Here is a 19602-nt window from a genome sequence, read left to right on the forward strand (position 1 = left end):
GGGAGGCCGGGTGGGCCCTGCTGTTGAAGGAGCCCTCCAGGGCTTCCCCTGGGTCCTACTGCCCTTGGTTCCTGTCATCTTTGACAGGAACCAAGGACATATGAATTTTAATTTTCCAAATTTTTTTAGGGGCCCCGCAGGACAGATAGAATGGCCTCATGGGCCGAATCTGGCCCACAGGCCATATTCTGCCCACCCCTGCTATATATATGTATATCTGTCTATCTACACACACACACACACTCCGGTTTCTCTTCAAATCATACTTTTTACTTAACCCCAGTGTTTTTTCTTCTTAATTTAAATATATTAATATATACATGATCAAACTCTCCATTCATAATCAGTAAATCATTCTGAGGTTCCATAAAGCACATGCATCAAGTGTATGCATTTGTGTGTGTAAACATACAGTGCGCACGCACACACACACACAAATGTACACACTGGGATCATGATTGGAGTTTTCAAACTGTATGGCAGGGCTGTGTGAGAGAATATTCTCGGCGCCAGCAATTCCTGAATTTATCTTGCCTCACACACCCACCAATGACAGTTTAGCAGGTGTTCTATTGCAATAAGCAGCAGTTCAGCTGTCACCTGGTAGGCGTAGGCTGGCTTATCAGCATTCAGCACGTTTTCAGTTCTATCACTCCAAGCTGCAGAGATCACAGCCTGATTCGTTCTATTCACTTTCTCACTGAATCCCATTAATTACAGCTGCACTTGGGTACAGCCTGATTCCTCCTAACACTAGGTGACAGAACTAAATTTATTCTATTTAAGTATTTCCAACCTTTTTTAAAGTAGAAAATGGGAAAATCCAAGATACAGAAATTAGACAATCAACCTTGTTGCTTTCAAGTGTGCCACCCAGCCCCAAAAACAACCTGATGATATTAAAAGCAACTCTGCTGGCATCCAGCAACATATTACCCTTTATATTTCTATCATTTCTATATGTTGAAAAAAATATATTGCTCAGAACAATGTTCAATAAGAACAAAACAAAGGATCTAAATTGTAGGGTTTTATTGGACACAAGGGTATGAAAAGACTCTGTAGTTACCTGTATACTTTAAAAACTGCGTATAGTACCTGCATTTCCTTATGATAATACATCATTCAAAAGAGCAACTATTTTTGTGTTTATAATTTTTCCAGTACAGCTCATTCAAAGGGAGGCAGCACTTTTTTTTATTATTCTACCTGCCTTCATTTTTCCAATTTAGAGATATATTGTACTTAAATCAACCAAGTGAATTAACTTCCCAAAAAGCACACAACAAATTAGTGGCTTTATCCTTTAATAGAAGTCCAACTTGCTCTTGGCTTCTTTGTAATACTGCATTTCCCATGCACGTCTCTAAATCACACAGTCATTAGCAACAACAGTGCAGTTCATTTTTATTCAAAATATAAGCATTAACTAGTGCTATAGTTGGTCCAATTCTAATAATAGTACTGCTACCAAAAGTTAGTTTGCTTTTTGCAGGTATTCATTATTGCTGACTCAGTGATCATTTATCTTTTTATACCTACTTCAAAATACAAATCCAGGAATGTTCAAAACGATACTGAATTGTTGATAATGTTAATAATCTGAGAGGTGTCAATTTAAAAATATTTCTCTCTTCAGTTATGGTGCTTGCTCAGGACCAAGGAGACCCTGTAAGCCAAACCAGGTTTGGCTTCTAGACCAAGGGAGGGTTTTGTCACACTACACATAGGACATGTTTCATTTAAATTGTAGCAAGGATTACTATGAGCTAGGAAGTTTTCTGAGTAGTCGCATGGTAATGATTACTACAGTTTAAAAAAACCCAAACATATCCAAAACAGCATAGCCCTTGAAGATGCTGCAAGGGCTGGGACTAACCAACAGCTGTTTGTCACTCCCAGCTCCTCCACTGCACTGGAGCTGTGAACTGGCTTCCCATGCTGGGGGGGGGTCTGGTCCCTATTAAGTTGGTCCCTTTCCAGTCTCTCCAGGTCCCCAATGCTTCTCCACTTCTTCCAGTCCCCAGAATCTTCTCCCCAGGAACTGCCAGGCTGCGTTTTTCCAGCCTGCTCTCCTATTGTCATGTTAAATCTTTTCTGGACACCTCTTCATTGCTCAGCATCTCAGCTTTTTGGATATATAAACAAAACACCATTCAAGGCTCTGCTGATACTTGAGGTGCATCAGGTCTTGTATGGCAGATAGCCAGCCCTGGCCCTTAACCTCTGTTTCTCTGTGCACAGGAGAAGGAGGAAGGCTGAATCATACAATTATAAAAATACAGTTGGCACAAAAATAGCACAATAAGACACCTAGTCCATCATACCTTTCAATAGACTTCAAAATGCATCTTTCAGGAATGTTCAAAATGATATTAAACTATTTATAATTTATGCCATAAGTCAATTTAAAAATGTATTATCTCTTCAATTACGTTACTGTACTAGAGAAGGTAGCACAAATTAGGCTTGACAATACAGAATATAACATGGCTTCCAAGATAAACAGGGGAATAAGTTTCAAGTAAAATATTGCTTTTCCTTACTACATGTCTTAATATATCACAAATCTAAATTGGAAAAAAAAGATGGAAGGCGCTATATTGTAATATATTCTAGAGTATGAGAATGAAAAACTGAGTTTATATATATAGAGATCCTCCAGCTACCTATAAATAAATACTTCACGTATATGAAAACAGAGACCTCAGTACTAACCAAGAAATGAATTACCTTTATTTCTAATGGGTTTATTCTGCAAACAATGTGTGCATGAAAAATACATAAGCTTATTGTCCAGCTCCTCCATAATCATAACTATGTAGCAATCAGAAGGTTTCTAAATCTCAGCATAATACACGTTGATCAAGGGCTGATATACAATACACCTACACCTGGGATCTGCTGAACAGTTTTTGGCTTAGCATGACACTGCTTTAAGAAAAAGGTCAAGAGCACTTCAACTACTTGGCCCCCACATGGAGTACAGACTTAGTCACAAGTGAAAATGCTTTTAAGGTGGGGAGAAGTTAGGTTTATGATATGAAAAATAATGTGGGGAAGATGCGGAGTACTTTAAATGCTTTTGCAAACAGTTAAGTATTGAATCCTTTTCCACTACTGCTATTTTTAAGCTTTTTCCATTCTTCTACAACATGTGAAATGGTCATAGTTAAGCAGTCACTCTGAGTCAGTTACTACCTACCAGAACAAAATAAAAGAACCCTATGTGCACGGCATTTTGTACAAATGATTATTCAAAAAGAGCAATTCTGTTTGTGTTTATCGATACACCTGGAAAAAAACATTAACATTTTTAATTAGAAAACTTTGAAAGTTTCAATCCATTCTGTATTTTCATCTGAAACTTGTTCCATATTATCCATAATGTTACATTGTTCTATATTAAGATAAAGTGACAAGTGTGGCAATAGAAAGGTTTAGTTGGAAAAAAATGTATGCTCATACAACAATCTAATATAACTACTTAAAAGTGCTCAAAATTCAAATAAATAGAGTGGTAATAACCCTTAATAAATTTGTACTTATCAAGTATAAAAATATATTAAACTATATACTATTAAACTTCAGAAAAGGTTAGATTGTAAAAAGCTTAACTTTGCCTGTCTCAACAGTCTAAAGTGGGGATGGAAGGTCTGGGCAGGCCCCACTCCTCCATACTCCTGCCTAGACACCATGATCACTAGACTGTCCTGCACACACCATGATCCAGAAGGATAAACAGTTGCCTACTACTATAGCTATACATACGTTGACATTATGCACAAACACACCATTTTCAAATACATTCTAACATACCTTGTCAAAAGGAATTCCATATTTTTTCAATATTGAGGGAGAAATCAGTGTCATTTTGTGGCGAAGGAAAGCATCACATCCTTGAGAGCTGCTTGGGAAGAAACCTAGTAAGGCAAAATTAGCAAAGTCAGATCTGTTTTAATTAAAACAAGGTCAGTAAACATTCTTGTACAGCAGACTTATAACTGCATATTTCTCTAGATTCTTTTCCTATTGTTACTAGTTACTGATGTATCTGAATAAAAACAGAAATATTCTTCAATAGATATTAGTCTTTCTGACCTTCAGATTCTATTTTTTGCCATATTTTTACTATAAAAGTGATGTAAATACTTCAACTGCAATCTGGGCCTACCTATTGAATACATTCCTACCCTCCCAGAAGGCTTTGTTAAAGAGTTATCTTAATTATTTAACAACATTATTTATATAGAGTTTGGAGGTTATGGAGGCAGGAGCATACTTAGTTGCTTTATTGATGCTCAACAGCTAGACAAAGATGCATCGTACCAAAACTGGCCATTGACAGCACTGACAATTTGAACCACGGGGTTTCTAATGGGGTAACAATGCTGTGTCCGCAGAAAACAACTCGTGTAATAAGTCAACTAGGAAATGGCAATATTTTCATTTTAAACAGTCAGGGTTTAATTCATACCATTCACATCAATTCATTCCTAGCCCCTCTAAAAGCATTCTGTTTGACCTCAGACAAGTCATTTTACTATTCTGCCTTTCACTTTCCCCATATGTAAAAATGTGAAGTCCTTTGTTTTTTCTTTTTCTTTTTGCTTTATTTTACAGAAGAGTCATTTAAATATTCACTATCATCATTCATAGATTCACAGACGCTAGGGTCAGAAGGGACCTCAACAGATCATCGAGTCCGACCCCCTGCCCTGGGCAGGAAAGAGTGCTGGGGTCAGATGACCCCAGCCAGATGCCTATCCAGCCTTCTCTTAAAGACCCCCAAGGTAAGCAAGGGCACCACCTTCCTTGGAAGCCCATTCCAAATTTTGGCCACCCGTACCGTGAAGAAGTTTTCCCTGACATCTAGACTAAAACTGCTCTGTCAGTTTGTGACCATTGTTCCTTGTTACTCCAAGAGGCGCCTTGGTGAACAGAGCATCGTCAATCTCTTGCTGCGTCCCCCTAATGAATTTGTGGGCGGCCACAAGATCACATCTCAGTCTTCTCTTGCAGAGGCTAAAGAGGTCCAGGGTCCCTCAGTCTCTCCTCGTAGGGCTTGTCCTGTAAACTGCTAGCCATATGAGTGGTCCTCCTCTGGTGTGCTGGATATTTTTGCACCACAGGTGCAGCACTCTGCACTTGTCCTTGTTGCACTGCATCCTATTGTGTACTGTCCACTTTTCTAACCTGTCCAGGTCTGCCTGGAATCATTCCCTAGCCTCCAGAGTGTGCACTTCACCCCACAATTTAGTATAATCCACAAACTTGGACAGAGTTACACTTCACACCCACATGCAAGTCACTGAAGATACTGAAGAGTACAGGTCCAAGGACCAAACCCTGCGGGATCCCACCACCCACATCCTTCCAGGTCAATACTGACCCGCCTACTACCACTCTCTGGGTGCAACCGCTGAGCCAATTTGCCACCCACCTGACCATGTAAACATTTATGCTGCAGCCTCTTTATTTATTTATGAGAATAGGATGAGATACCATATCGAAGGTCTTGCTAAAATCCAAGAAAACAACATCCACCTCTACTCCTGCATCTAAGCATTTTGTGATCCTGTTATAAAATAAAACCAGATTGGTTGGGGATGATCTACCTGCTACAAATCCACGCTAGGTTCCCTGCTGTGTTATTTTTCCCCACTGGACTCCCACATATATGATCCTTCATTATCTTTTCAAAGACCTTTCCAAGGATGGAAGTGAGACTCACTGGCCTATAATTACTCGGATCCTCCTTCCTCCCCTTGAAAATAGGGACCACGTTGGCCCTTTTCCAGTCCTCCGGGACCTGATCCAGGAACCACTGCTCGGCCAGTCGTTTTGCTATGACACTGGCCAATTTCTTCAGTACCCTCAGATGCAGCTCATCCAGGCCTGCTGACTTGAACTTATCCAGTCCATCCAAGTGACTCTGCACACTGTTAGTAACAGTCTACTCTTCCTGCTCATTTCTTTCAATGATGTTACAAACTGGTTGACCTGGGCATTCAGGTTAATGAACATCAGACAGAGGGATGAATTCAAAGGCAGGCTGCAACCTTTATTAATTTAACACTGTTGTTATGTACTCACTCCGTGCTTTCACATACCAGACATTTAACTTGGTCCAGTACTCCTATTAAGTAACTACAAACTTAAAGTAGACCTTCCAGACCCTATACCCAAGAACCAGGCTACTTCCAAATCCTCTTCAGGAAGCAGTAGAGCTTGCCAAAATGGAATTCTCAGGCTGACAAGACATCAGTTCTCCTTTTCTTCTACAGGAATAAGTTCCACTTGCAAAACTCATGCCTTATCTCTCTGGGACCTATTTGGCCTTTATCCACACTAGACATGAGTTATAGACTTACCTCCTCCAACATGATTAAATTTTCAAGTTCTTTTTATTTCAACTGTGTCTCCATGATATTGTTAGGGAGGTGGAAAAGAAAATCCAGACTTCAATCAATTTGACCAAAACAAAAATTCTTTCCTAATTCCAAACCAGGTAAGTGACTCTCACCCTCCTGAAAACACTGCTACTACACTGAATCCTAAAGAGGTAGAGTAGGACAGGCAGTAAACAGGGACAAGAAGCTCTTGAAAACCCAGGAGAGGCATATTAAATATTGAAGGAAGAGGGTGATTTGAAAGTCAAACAGCCAAGCAAGTCTCCCATGGGTCCCAGCTAAAGAAAGAACAGAGGACGTGAGGAGGCAGAAGAGAAGCCTGCCCCTATATTGTTAAACATGAATTCTTCTACTCCCCTCAACTCTATCCAGGCACTATGTTACACTCCTTGCTTTCAAATCAGCATCCCTTTCAGCTGATGAAAGCACAAAGGGAACACTTGCAATGTCAAGGCATATTATAATGAAAATGAACTTTAGTGCTTCAAAGACTGGATTGTAATATTAATGAACCAAGCAAGAGAAGAAGGCTGATGACGGACAGTTTTTGTTTACACCAAGTTACTCAATAATCAATGATGAGAAAAATCTTTAGTCAAACATCAAATACTAGCACTTATCGTTAGAAGACCTACTGTGGATCACTGACGTTCAGAAATTTAGCAATTAGGCACATATGATATTAAAATACCAACTATATAACATTTCCAAATAGTTCATTTTGGCAAATTCAATTTTGTTTTGATTTATTCATACTATGAAGTATTTCTTGAACAATCACTTACATTTTAATAGTATCAATAAATTACTGCACTTACATACTCTCTCAACCAATGATCTCTCAACCAATGACACTACTCCCCATTATTACAGCGAGGCAAAAGGTAGGTTAAATGACTTTCCGTGCAAACAGGAAAGGACTGGAGCAAATTCAGGCACCAAACCCTGGAGCACTTACCCCCAGCCCTAGCCTTTTAAATGTAGATTTCACTTTAGCATTCTGCCATTAGAAAGGGCAAAAGGATTACTTTTTTGTGAAATTTATAGGTTTGTAAATCAGAGGTTCAACTGCAAAGAAGAGTGGATGAAAAGGAGAAAAGGTAGCAGAGACTGATAAAATCCTAGACTTCATAAACTTTGTTATAACGTGCTTTTTACAAAAATAAATAAAAACAGATGTCTGCTATATAAGACTGACATATATGAATAAAGCATACTCCCCCCCCCACCCTTTTTTCATCTTTGTACAACAAATAATAGCCATTCTCATTTTTCTCCACTCTGGTGGACGTTGCTTCTAACATACACATGTGGAAAGGAAATAAGAGGAAATGAGTTAGGATATGGTGTCACTTGATTGTAAAAATCTGCTCAGGACAATAAAGCATGGCATGGCATGGCAAGGCAAAAATAAGACATGAAACAACACATTTCAGTACCCACTAAAAGTTTTTCTTTAAAGGACTATACCATTCATGAAATAATTAAAAACAAATGCACGCACACTAAGAGCTAGTTCTTGGCAGTATATTTCAAATGAACGCATCAATCTTAAAATCTGTAGTTTTGTACTGCATTCAATGAATTAAATTTTAAATTAAAATCAATAAAGAAAGAAGAGTCTATTTAAATTCTTTTTCTATATGGATTTGTAATCAAGGCCAGAACAAATGTGGTGACTGGTCAAAACTTAATTTAAATTGAAAAACCAGTGAAGGAAGGTAATATGCAGTATATTAAATACTTCATATTAGTTTGGAATTTATATTTACAATGAACCACTGAAATTATGCCTTACATCTTCCCAATAAAACACATCATGTATAATATATAATATACTTCGTGTTCCGAATTTCAGCTTAATTTCAAATGTATTGGAAACTAAAGAAAAAAATTTCATAAACAGGAGTCTAAAGTAAGGCATCCAAATTCATATTTAGGCACATACATATATGAACTGATTTTTGGAAATGCTAAGTGCCCAACAGGCCCAAGATGCTCAGCAACTTTTAGGTGCCTACATGGGATGTCAATGAATAACTTCAGGCACCTAGTCATGACAAGAACTTAATAAATAAGGTCACCTGTTCCAACAACGACCAAGATCATTTTCAGTTTTAACATCAAGTTTCACACACATTCATATGGAAGAAAACCATTTGAAAATACATCCTGTTTTTAGTACACAAAGAACACATGAATAATATTTTTCCAAGGAGCAGAAAAACATCCCAAGCATTAAAGACAGAAATTTAAGTGGATAAAAAAGGTAGAGGTTACTGATCATTCTTGTAAATTGCTACAACTGTGAATTTCAGTGAGAAGAGCTTTAAACTCAGTTCACCCAGGGATGGAGACGAAAGCCCAGAGGTTAGTAAACAGCGGGGAGACCTGGATAAAAACTAGAGAGGAAGCAATAATGAGAACCTTAGCATTGTTCTCAAGGAGAGGACAGGACAGTCAGTCAGACTACCAAAATGTTTATACACTAATGCAAGAAGTATGGGGAATAAACAGGAAGAACTGGAGGTCCTAGTACAATCACAGAATTACGATGGTAGAGAAGTCAACCAAGGGAAAGATCTTCTCGACTTGGGGAATCTCCATGCTTGGAAACTTTCAAAAGCAGGTCAGACAGACACTTGGCTTGGATATTTTAGTCAGGGATGATCCTGACTTGAACAGGGGGATAGACTGACTAGACTAGATAACTTCATAAAATCCCTTTGAGCCCTACTTTCCTATGATCCTAATACATTGGACTTACAATGAAGAATCAACACTAGTAGTTGTGCACACACAAAGCCACATAATGATCCATGGCATGTTGACTCCAAAAAATTATTAGGTTTCACTTATGCATGGAATGCCATTAAGTTGGCAGAACAAAAAATCCTTGGGCAAAAAAAGTTGCATAATTACAAAAGCTGGGGAATCCAGACCAGTAGCCTTTGCAATACATTTATTAGGCCACTTGTACAACCAGCAAACATCTGCTGTTTCAGTAAACCAGCCAAAAAGTATCCAACAAGTACTTTTCAAACCAAATCCCAGTTGGCTTTCACAAAATAGTATTTTATGAGCAACTGTACCAACGCGAAAAGTCATTGAACAAATAGGTAAAAATAAATATACATACCATATTTACTCTCATACTACTTGCACCTTTTCCCCAAAACAAAATAGCCATTCAAAAATGGGATTATTGTTTTAAGCAAGGAAGCTAATTTCTACACTGGAACAGAGGCATGGGATTGCTGAAATGGCTGCTGGGAGCTCTGCTATGGAAGGGTAGGGTTCACTCTTCAGCCTCACTCAACCTCTTCTTGCTGGGAGATAGTTTGTGAGAAAAGTTGGTAATACAGAAAGCATTGCTGGGCTAGCACTTTAAGTGTAAGACATTTAAATAATATTTTGACCATTTTGTCATCTAATTATGATACATGAGTGTGTATGTACACAAACACAAATTTTGTACTTCAAAATTATTTTGTTATTCCACTAGATGTTTATGAGTTAAAAAACAAATGTCTGCCTTAACACTAAGACAAAGATATTGATTTTTAATCATCCAATTCAATTATCTGTATTTTTTAAAGACATAAAAAAATGTTATTCAGTTGTGGTATAACCAGTCCTTCCAATCTATACCCCTAAACATATTTTATTCACTCTATCAAATCCCCATTAATGTCTATTGGCTACTATTAATATGATTGTCTAGGAATATTAATGTCTGACCTGGCTAGTCCTTCTTAGCACATGAATTGCATGCTCCTTTCTAGCCGACTCCCAAGCCCCAACAAAACAAAGTTACTTAGATAACAGATATGAGGTTCAATTAAAATGCAAAGTTGTCATATACTCTCTTTCACTGAGAAAGCAACTAGGCAGTCTATTAAGATTCCTTAGAATATGAAGGGGCTAATTATTTCATCAAACTTTATTAAAATGTACTGTTGACTAATTTTTCTTCCACGAAGAGCCAAGTCATTTTTTCTCCCTTCTGATATTGAAAATAAAACCCTACACTTTGTTTTTAACAGCAGTCGCTACAGTGCAAGTTACCAATACATTTGGCTGCACTGCCTAGAAGCCCATTGCTAGAGGTTTACCCAGAACCATGCAAAGGGCAGGAAGCAGATGCACCTCTGACTGGAACCACCCCAAAGCCCAAAGGTACACTAACAGGCATGGAGGCCAGAGTATTTTGTATTTAGTAGGGGTGTGCAAAACAGGCCATATTCAATTTGGATTCGGCCCAAATCAGGGGACAGTGATTTCATTCGTTGATTCGGATCACTGTCCCAATTTGATTTGGCTGAATCTGAAGATTCAATGCTGATTTGAATGAAATGCTGTTTTTTCTCCATACCTCGAGGTGCCAGGCATGGCTCATGAATGCTGAGATGGTGGGGCAAATGGAGCTTCCCACAGGAGCATGGGGGGGCCCCTCCACATGCTCAGCAGTGGACCCAGAAGTAGACTGGAAGTGCTTCCAGTCCACTTCCAGGTCTGCCACCAAGCATGTGGGGAATCTCCCTCTGCGCCCCGTGCAGCTCAGTAATTGGCTGTGGGGAGACCCTGGGTGTCCCCCTAGACCCAGAAGGCACCAGTCACCAAGCTGGAGGGCTGGAGCGGGAGAGCCCCCCCGCATGCTCTGCAGCAGACCCAGATGTGAACTGGAAGTACTTCTGGTCCACTTCCGGGTCCGCCACCAAGTGCACTGGAGACTGCCCCACGCTCCTATGGGATGCTCCATCCACCCCAGCATCTCAGCGTTCACGAGCCACCTGGTACTTTGAGGTATGTAGAAAAAACATTTAAAGCTGTGTCTATATCCAAATCATCAAATCTCTCTGAATCGATTTTGAGGGTTCCACTTTGCTTTGGAGAAATTAAAGCGTCTCCTGATTCGATTCAGATTCAGCCGCTGAATCGGGCCCAATCTCCACCGAATCAAACCAGCGACCAAAGTTTCACACAGCCCTAGTATTTAGTAACAATATTAGCAAGAAACTTATCAAGATATTGAACACCATGGAGAGAGGGAAACAGACATCCTTCCGAAACACTGCAGTTCAAATCCCTTACACAGCCATGTAACTAATTATCTCCATTGAGTGCCTGCTATTTTCTAGATAGTACTCATGCCACCAGTGGGCTGTTCCAGATATATAAACAAAATCTATCTGTTGCCAAAAGAAGAACCATTCCTCAAGTAGATGAAAAGCTGAAGAGGTCCAGAATGACCAATTAATACTATTATAAAACTAGTGGCTCATTCATGACCCTGACATTAAGTCTCAGCTCCAAAGGGAAAAAAAAAGGATAGGATCCCGTAGCTGGAATCTATCCAGGTTATTTTTTTATATCAATTGGGTATTCAAATCTGTGGTTTTGGTAGGCATATGGAATTGAATACCTACTATTTTAGCATATACTTCTACTCTCTGTAAGAGAAATGTGAAATTTCATAGTAACTGGCAAGTACTTGAGTCAACTGACACGTTTCTTGATGAGGCAGGTCTCTTTTACATTTTTAAATTCAGCCAGTCCACCTACTCTCATTGGTTACACCTGCACTACTACTTTCACTCCCCTGTTCTTGAGCAAAGACAGAGATTCAGAGCAATGATTTTGTAGCCTGGACAAGTGTAATTGAAAGTCAGATTTAAATAGGATAAGGTACATTGTCCCCTATATTCCCAAAAATTGCATGGGTACATTCAGAAGTGCTTCCACGGCAGTCTCAGAATCCTAGAATACGAGAAGAATCCTTTCTGAGAGAAGATGGTCATTCATACATTTGGTGATATTTAGCCACAACTGGATGCCTACAATTAGGGTACAGCTCAGCAAAATAAAGGTAAGACAACAGCATACCCGTGTTAAGTTTATCTACTTAGTACAGATAACAACAGAAATGAAGATATGGGAATGGGTTTTAGCACATGCCTGTTGAAACCCAGGCCACCACACCTGTGTTGTTATGGCTATGTATCCCGTGTAGATTGAGCTAACATAGAAACACTAGCACTTGCTAAATGTCACCTTCAGTTTTTTGTGTGGATGTACTCTTATTTCAGAGAGCTGTTCCATTTGGCTGAGCTGCAACATTCCAACATGGCTTCTGCTACCATTATCGTTGCTCCAGACGTGGTTCAAAGTCTTCTGGCATTTGAGGTGCCAACTACATCTGAGGGCAGTCAATACACATGCATGCAAGGGCAATGAAAGTTTCCAAACTGGGCTCAGCTAGAAAGTAATCCACTCACTGCCTGCTTCATAGGTACTTTCTAAAGCACAATATAGTTAACTTGTGAAATTCATTGCCACTGGAGGTAGTGGAGGCAGATAGCATGGCCAGGTAAAAAAAGGAACTGGATAAATTCATGCATAATACCATCTATTAATGACTATTTAACAAAATGATTGGCAACGTTTCCTGTGGCATCTCTAACCCAATAAATGGTGGCTGCCAAGGAAGGTACTGAATAGGAGATACATCATTATAGAAATATCTAGTTCAGTGCAGCATAACTCCAGGCCCGCCCCTGCCATCCACCCCAAGCTGTGCACGCAGCCACTAGAAATGAAAATCGGGCCCCTCGCAACTCCCTGGCCTCTGGAATGCCAAGTCAAGATGTGGGTAGAGGTTGGGGTGTTTTTGGCACTCCGACCAAAAATGTTGCCAATCCCTGTTTTAGGTTTTTCTGCCCTTTAATTGCAAGCCAGGAATGATTGGAAAAAATTACCTAAACTACAATGAATGCTTGCACGTGGCTTTATTAAAACTGTTTTGCTGTGATCTCAGATTGTGCTAGTCTCACAAGAGATTTGTACTGCATCCCACAAAGAACTATGACTTCAAGGTAAGGTAATATCCAGCATTTTAATAGGACAGCAGTGCCCAATCTTTTGGCCCTGAAGACCAAGTGACTGGTGTGGAGCCAGTCTGTGAGCTATACCACACCCAAAGCCTAGCCCCGCTTGCCATATTGGGCCTATAGCTCCTGTGCTAGATTGGGCCAACATGGTGCACTGGGCTGACACATGGCCCCAGCTCCAATCTCAGCCCCTGGTATATGCCATATCAGGCTCTGGTGTCAAAGAGAGTTCAGGAAGAAAAGACAAGTGTGTGGCTTTTTCATGTTTTTTTTTTAACTTTGGAAATGTGTTAGACTCTCAATATAGTTATTTAATTATACAGGGTTTTAACCCTGTATTGTCATTCTTCAGACTACAAGAAAAATGAAAAAATAAAGAGGATGAGCATGAAAGTCCCCACAGAGAGACAGAGGCCCTCCTTTTAAATACAACTTATTTCAATCATTAAAGCTGGCAAGTGCATGCAATGAAATGTGAGTGTTACTATTCACACATAAATATGTAGTATTCTATATTTATCTTCTGTTCATGTGCAGTTTCACTAATTGTGACTAAAATAAGCATTTGACGAAAGCTTTAACTCTTCAGCTGCCACAGTTTGGGGAATTATATTTCAAACTGCTTAAGTCTCACTTCAGGAGCTATTTATACTTTTATTAATAAAATATAGGTATTAGCTCACGCTATATACTACAGTAGGGTTTTTAAAACATTCTTATTTCACTGCTTATAATATGTTAAACCTTACTTTAGTCTCTTACTTCGTTTAACATAATTGAACACCACAGATAGATATCAACTCTTTTAGAAAATAGCATGTGCAATTAAGGGATCTATTAAAAGAACCTGAAATCTTCCAAGCTGTCATTTATGATTTGCCACCCTGCCTCTATTTTCCCTTTATTTTCTAGCCAAGTCTGTCAAACAAAAATTCCTTAAGAATTCTAAGGTATTACAGAAGAACATAACAATGGGTTTAAAAACTGCAATAACAGCTCACTTGAGATTTTTATTACATTTACGTCTACATAAAATTGGAAAAAAAAAATACATAAATGGGAAAGCAGCTGAAGGGCAAAATCAAACTGCTGCCTTTATTATATGCAAGTTTAATGTCTTTCAGATAAAATATTTGTAGGTGCCACAGTCAATCAAGATTTCAATGGAAACCAAAGATGAAAGCATTCATGCATAAAAGGCAAGTGTGATAATTATGATGTGCAGACAAGATAATGGAAAATATCATAGCCCTCCTTTAATTTTATATATCAAGTACTGCCTTGACCTAGACAACCTGTCACACTTACTGCATTATTTTATCATTTTAATTATTTAGGAGAATTCAATTAATTCAGTAGGTATCTGGTCAGTGGGACTAACCCTCTTGAATTATGCAGCCTTTTTTTTAAGTTGCAGTTGTGCAAAAAAAATCTGTACAACCAGTTTTGAATAAACATGTAATTAAGTCTGTAGTCCTCATTCATCCTGCAAGGTTATTAACCTTTACTGATTAGGTAAATTGCAGCCATGTGGCTGACATGACATTTTCATCATTTTAAGACAGCTTGCTGAAAAAGTTGACTGTTTTTACAGGCAGAAACTATAGCAGAAAGAGCACGCACACCTCAATTCCACTAGCATGGAAATAATTAGAAATTATGGGAAATTATTAAAGAAAATATAGGCATGTATCATCCATTGGAACACAAAAGATCATTATGATAACTCTTAAATATACAGATAATTACCTTTAAGATTCTACCCTAATTTAATAGCCAGAATTGGGAAATTTTCCATCTTATTACTTATGAAAATACTTTGCCCTGATAAAAGTTCAAGATTACAAATATCATTAATTTAATTTACTGGACTACTAAGCATACCAGCTTTTTACTTAGTGGTATGTTTATATTTGTTAGTATGCCAAAACTCTCATAATAAGTGTACACACATAAAACTAACATATCACTGAAATCCTCCATATGTTTTCAAAACAAAGTAATTGTTGGGGTCCATTTTTAAACTGAATGAAGAATTGAACTATCTGAAGTAACTGAAAAATGTAGTAGGACTGTTACCTTCAAATACCTGCTAAAGCAGGGGTGTCAAAGATATGACCTGCAGTCTCAGAGTGACCCACAGGCAGCATGCGGGACTCACCAGATGTGCTCACATGCTGCACAGGGTGCCCATTCTAGTTCACATTCCAAAGCGGTAGAACAGCTGCCATGAGCAACACAGCCCCAGGGCAGCTACATGCTACTCCAGGGCCATGTTGCAAGCAGCGGTGGCTCTAGGGCTGTGCTCTGCAGCCCTGAGGCAACAGCAACTCTGGATCCACAATGCAAGACCAGTCTGTAAGTCTGGTGCAGCCCGTGAACCAGCTCTTTGCCATATGGGCCGGATAAATTGGACACCCCTATGCTAAATTAAATTATGTTGAGGTAAACTAAGTTTCTTCTGCAATCTAAGTGACTAGCATCTCCTTGGACTTGATCCAAAAACTGGCAAAGTCAATTGTAGCCACTCTAACATTTTCGGTAAGCTTTGAATCAGGCCCCAAGAAAAACTAAACACAAATTATTCGGGTAAAAACTGAAACATTAAAGTAAAAAAAAAAAAATCCACAAATTATTACTTTTTAAATGCTCATATCTAAACCTCACAGTAGAGATATACACAGAATTAAATTCTCCTGAAAAATATTCAAATGTCTTAACCAAAAGACTCTCCTTTCTCCACCTTCAATCTGCAGTCTCATACATTATATATCCTTCAATTTCTGCAACAGCTGAGAAACGGATACTAAAGACAACAGTATTCTTAACTACACAACCCTGATATATCCCCAGACCAGGTCCCCTGGCCCCATGGGGAAAAGAAAAAAAACCCAAACAAACACACAAAGAGCTAGCAATCAGAAGGCAAATAAATAAAAGGGGATGAAGTAAGGTTGCATAAATACCTTTCACTTGGACATGTCCTAGCTTGTGAGTGCAACTTTGCAACTTAATGTTCTATTAAAGGGTTCTTTTTATATCTAATTCTCTAGATTTTTTAAAGTAAACTGAAAAATGTGCATGCAGCATCATACTGACACTAACAGAGTTGGAGCATTTATATTCACCACACAAACCTTTGCAACTTGAGCTAACAAAGTAAACAAGAGCAGTAATAGGTAGTACTAGCCTTTATGTGCAGCTACAGTGTAAGGAACAAGAGACTTTTCACATCCCCCCGAGTTCCATTACAGGCTCTGAAGAATGACTTCTAGTGTACACTGTCTCTTCTACTCAAGTCCCAAAAGTCTGATCCCATCACCTCCACTGTGTCCTTGATGCAGACTTTTGTTTTCTTACTGGCATATTGTCCCAGTCCTATTCTCCTTGACTTCACTAGTGCTGAATAGAATGGAAAAATCACTTCCCTTGACATGAAGAGGACACTCCTGTTGATACAACCCACTGTTATTGCCCTTTTTGCAGTGAATGCATGCTGTTGACTCATAATCAGTTTGTACTTCATTATAAACCCCAGATCCTCTTTTTGTAGCACATCAACAAAGCCAGTCATTTCCCCAGTTTGTATTTGTACATTTAATTGTTCTGTCCTAAATATAGTACTTTGCATTTGTCTTCCTCAAATTTCAGGTTTTTAATTTCAGACCATTTCTATATTTTATCAAGGTCATTTTGAATCCTAATCTCATCCTCCAAAGCAACTGGCACACCACCCAGCCTGATATCATCTGTATATCATCTGTATAACTTTCTCTTCCAAGTTATTGATGAAGATACGGATAGGGACCTACCAAAATTGTGGAAAAGAAAGAAAGCAAGCTTACAGAAAATGAAATGTTAGCTCCCCAGAGTGAGCCAGCAGTCCTCACAGTGCTGTGGCTCAGCTGCATAGCCTGCTGAAGGGGGACGGGCAACAGGGGGGCTGCCCACATGAAGGCAGCCCCCCCCCACCAATTGGCAGTGGGGCCACATGACAGACAGCCCTCAGCAAGAGGCATGGAGGGGAGGACTGCCATGACCAGCCCGTGAATATGGTGGCTGGCCATGTGATCTTCCATCAAAATCAGCTGGCCTCCTCCATATCAAAGCCAGACTGAAAACCCATTTACTAATGAAGTCTATAGCTAGGTACATATATTACGCTTTTACAGTATAAGTGATTGGAAATTATTCTATATCTGTAACAGAACAGAAGCTTGGCACACAAAACCAGTCTATACTCATAACAAAACAGAAGTTCGCCACGTATAGGCAGGTTTAAAAATGGTGGAACCTGGTTTAAGTTTCGCCCCCCCCCCTGGCAAACATGCATTCTATTCACTACCGATCTAAAGTACACCGCTTACAGGAAACGGCATAACTTATATTGATTCCACCTCAGGTTTTTAAATGTCTGTATCTGACCTACGAGCTATATGATGGTATATAATCAGACATCCTCCTCCAGCAATAAAACATAATAGGATTTGGAAGAGACAGTATGTGTAAGAACTTCCTCAACTGAAACTACACAGGAAGTTCAAATATGTAAAATATAGTTAGCTAAGTGGGAATTTGGCCAGGGCCCCAGAGTTTAGTGATCACAAGCATTTGATATTCACTTTGGTTTTCTGTCTCAGTGACTCAGCTCAAATACAGCATGTAGTACTCCTCTCCTGAGACCAGATTAAAGAAAAAAAAAACCCACAGAAAAAAGCAACAAACACAAAATTTTCAGGGCACAAATTTGTGTTTGCATTATGTATACAAGCACTCCATTAGCACATAGACTTTAGGTTCACTTGGGTAAAATAAAAAATGAACTCGTGAATTTATATATTTGAACATAAAGAAATAACCTTACCTACACTATCTAATTAAAACAAAAATTAACTTGAGTTATTTCAGAGTTAATATAGCTCATAACAAACAACAGATCATCTGCTACTAGTCTAAGAAATGTATCTATTTTATGGTATCCATCATTTACACCCTATAAAAATATGGCACCTATTTTAGGAGTGAAAAATTAAGCATTAAGAAGAAAGATCAAATTGTTTTATTACCCCATAAGCAATATTTTAAATGATATTCAGCTACCACATTTCAGACAAAAAAATAAATGCCACCATTTTAGGAAACATGAAACCACAATAAATCAGGAGAGTGATAGGTTATTTTTTACATGAAATCAGAGATGTCCCTGAAAATCAAAAACCTTTAAGATGAATGCCTTTAATGAAAAATGCTGAAAATATTACCTTGAGCTAATCGTTCAAGCCGTTTTCCATGTTCTGGAGGAATAGCATACCTAAAATTTATATAAAGAAAAGGTTGAAATGCATAAAGCTACAAGTATTAAACAACAATTTGTGCAGAAAAAATTTCTAAAGGAAAAGAAAATAAATACGATTAAAACACTGAAAAGTATGGTGTAAAACAAACGGGAAAAGCAGGGACTGCTGCTTTAGATTTTTTAAGAAGAAAATACCTCAAGTTTACTTTTGAGTTCTGAAGATTACTCAGTGCAATATAATATATGAGGGCCAATCAGAAAGTAATGTCTCCTATTTTTTTAATCAGCAAAATATTATTGAAAAAATACTAATCTTGCACAGAAAATGTGTACATTGTCACTACTGATGGCCAAAGGCCATCTATCAATGGCCTCTTTCCACTGGTGAAGAAGAGCATTTACCCAACTTTGAGGGTGAGTCAGAAAGCACTGGATTTTTTTTTTTTTTTTGCATATCACATGCCCGCAAATAAAATACACACCTTGTTTTTGGAAAGCAGAATGAAGAAAAAGAAAGATTTTCCAGAGTCACGGCTGACTGTGCGACACAGTGTTCACGACACGTGGCATTCCAGGGTACAGTCTGTGTAAGGCAGGAGGAACTTCCTGGTGTGGCAGAACAGCAACAGGTCTAGGTTCCAGACCCTTGCAAGGGCAACAGCAAGCCTGTTACTTCTTTACTGTGAACAGTTCTTGATATTAGCTCTTGTTAATAAAGTTTTGTTTCTACACCACAAGTCTGGGGATTGATGAAAGCCACTTCCACACAGTGATCCCTAGTAATGTCTCCTACAGCGAAGAGCTCCCGAATCGACAAAAACACCAAAGCGCACAAATATAAAGATATGGACACCATTTTTGTCACATGAAAAATGAACCACAAGCCTCAAGTTCTACAGGCTACATGCAGCAGTTCACTTAAGCTAGTTCAGGGCAACTGCTCCTTCAAATGCGAGCTTGTGTTTAGCTAGTAAGCTACTGCAAATTCCTTAGTGGTTGTGAG

At 38.8% G+C, this 19602-nt stretch overlaps 1 protein-coding gene across 3 annotated transcripts in view; it reads right to left on the reverse strand.

The window, feature by feature from the left end:
* KDM4C (lysine demethylase 4C) overlaps nt 1-19602 on the reverse strand; it is a 532790-nt gene that overhangs the window by 411887 nt on the left and 101301 nt on the right. For all 3 annotated transcript variants that reach the window (XM_019517600.1, XM_019517601.1, XM_019517602.1), the window contains exons 6-7: nt 18565-18614; nt 3820-3923 (exon numbers count right to left, since the gene is read on the reverse strand). In XM_019517600.1, coding sequence (XP_019373145.1) covers nt 3820-3923; nt 18565-18614 — 154 coding nt within the window. The remainder of the gene's footprint in view (nt 1-3819; nt 3924-18564; nt 18615-19602) is intronic.

Source organism: Gavialis gangeticus, unplaced genomic scaffold, assembly GCF_001723915.1.
Source record: "Gavialis gangeticus isolate Ggan-Ray unplaced genomic scaffold, GavGan_comp1, whole genome shotgun sequence".
Lineage (NCBI taxonomy): Eukaryota > Metazoa > Chordata > Crocodylia > Gavialidae > Gavialis > Gavialis gangeticus.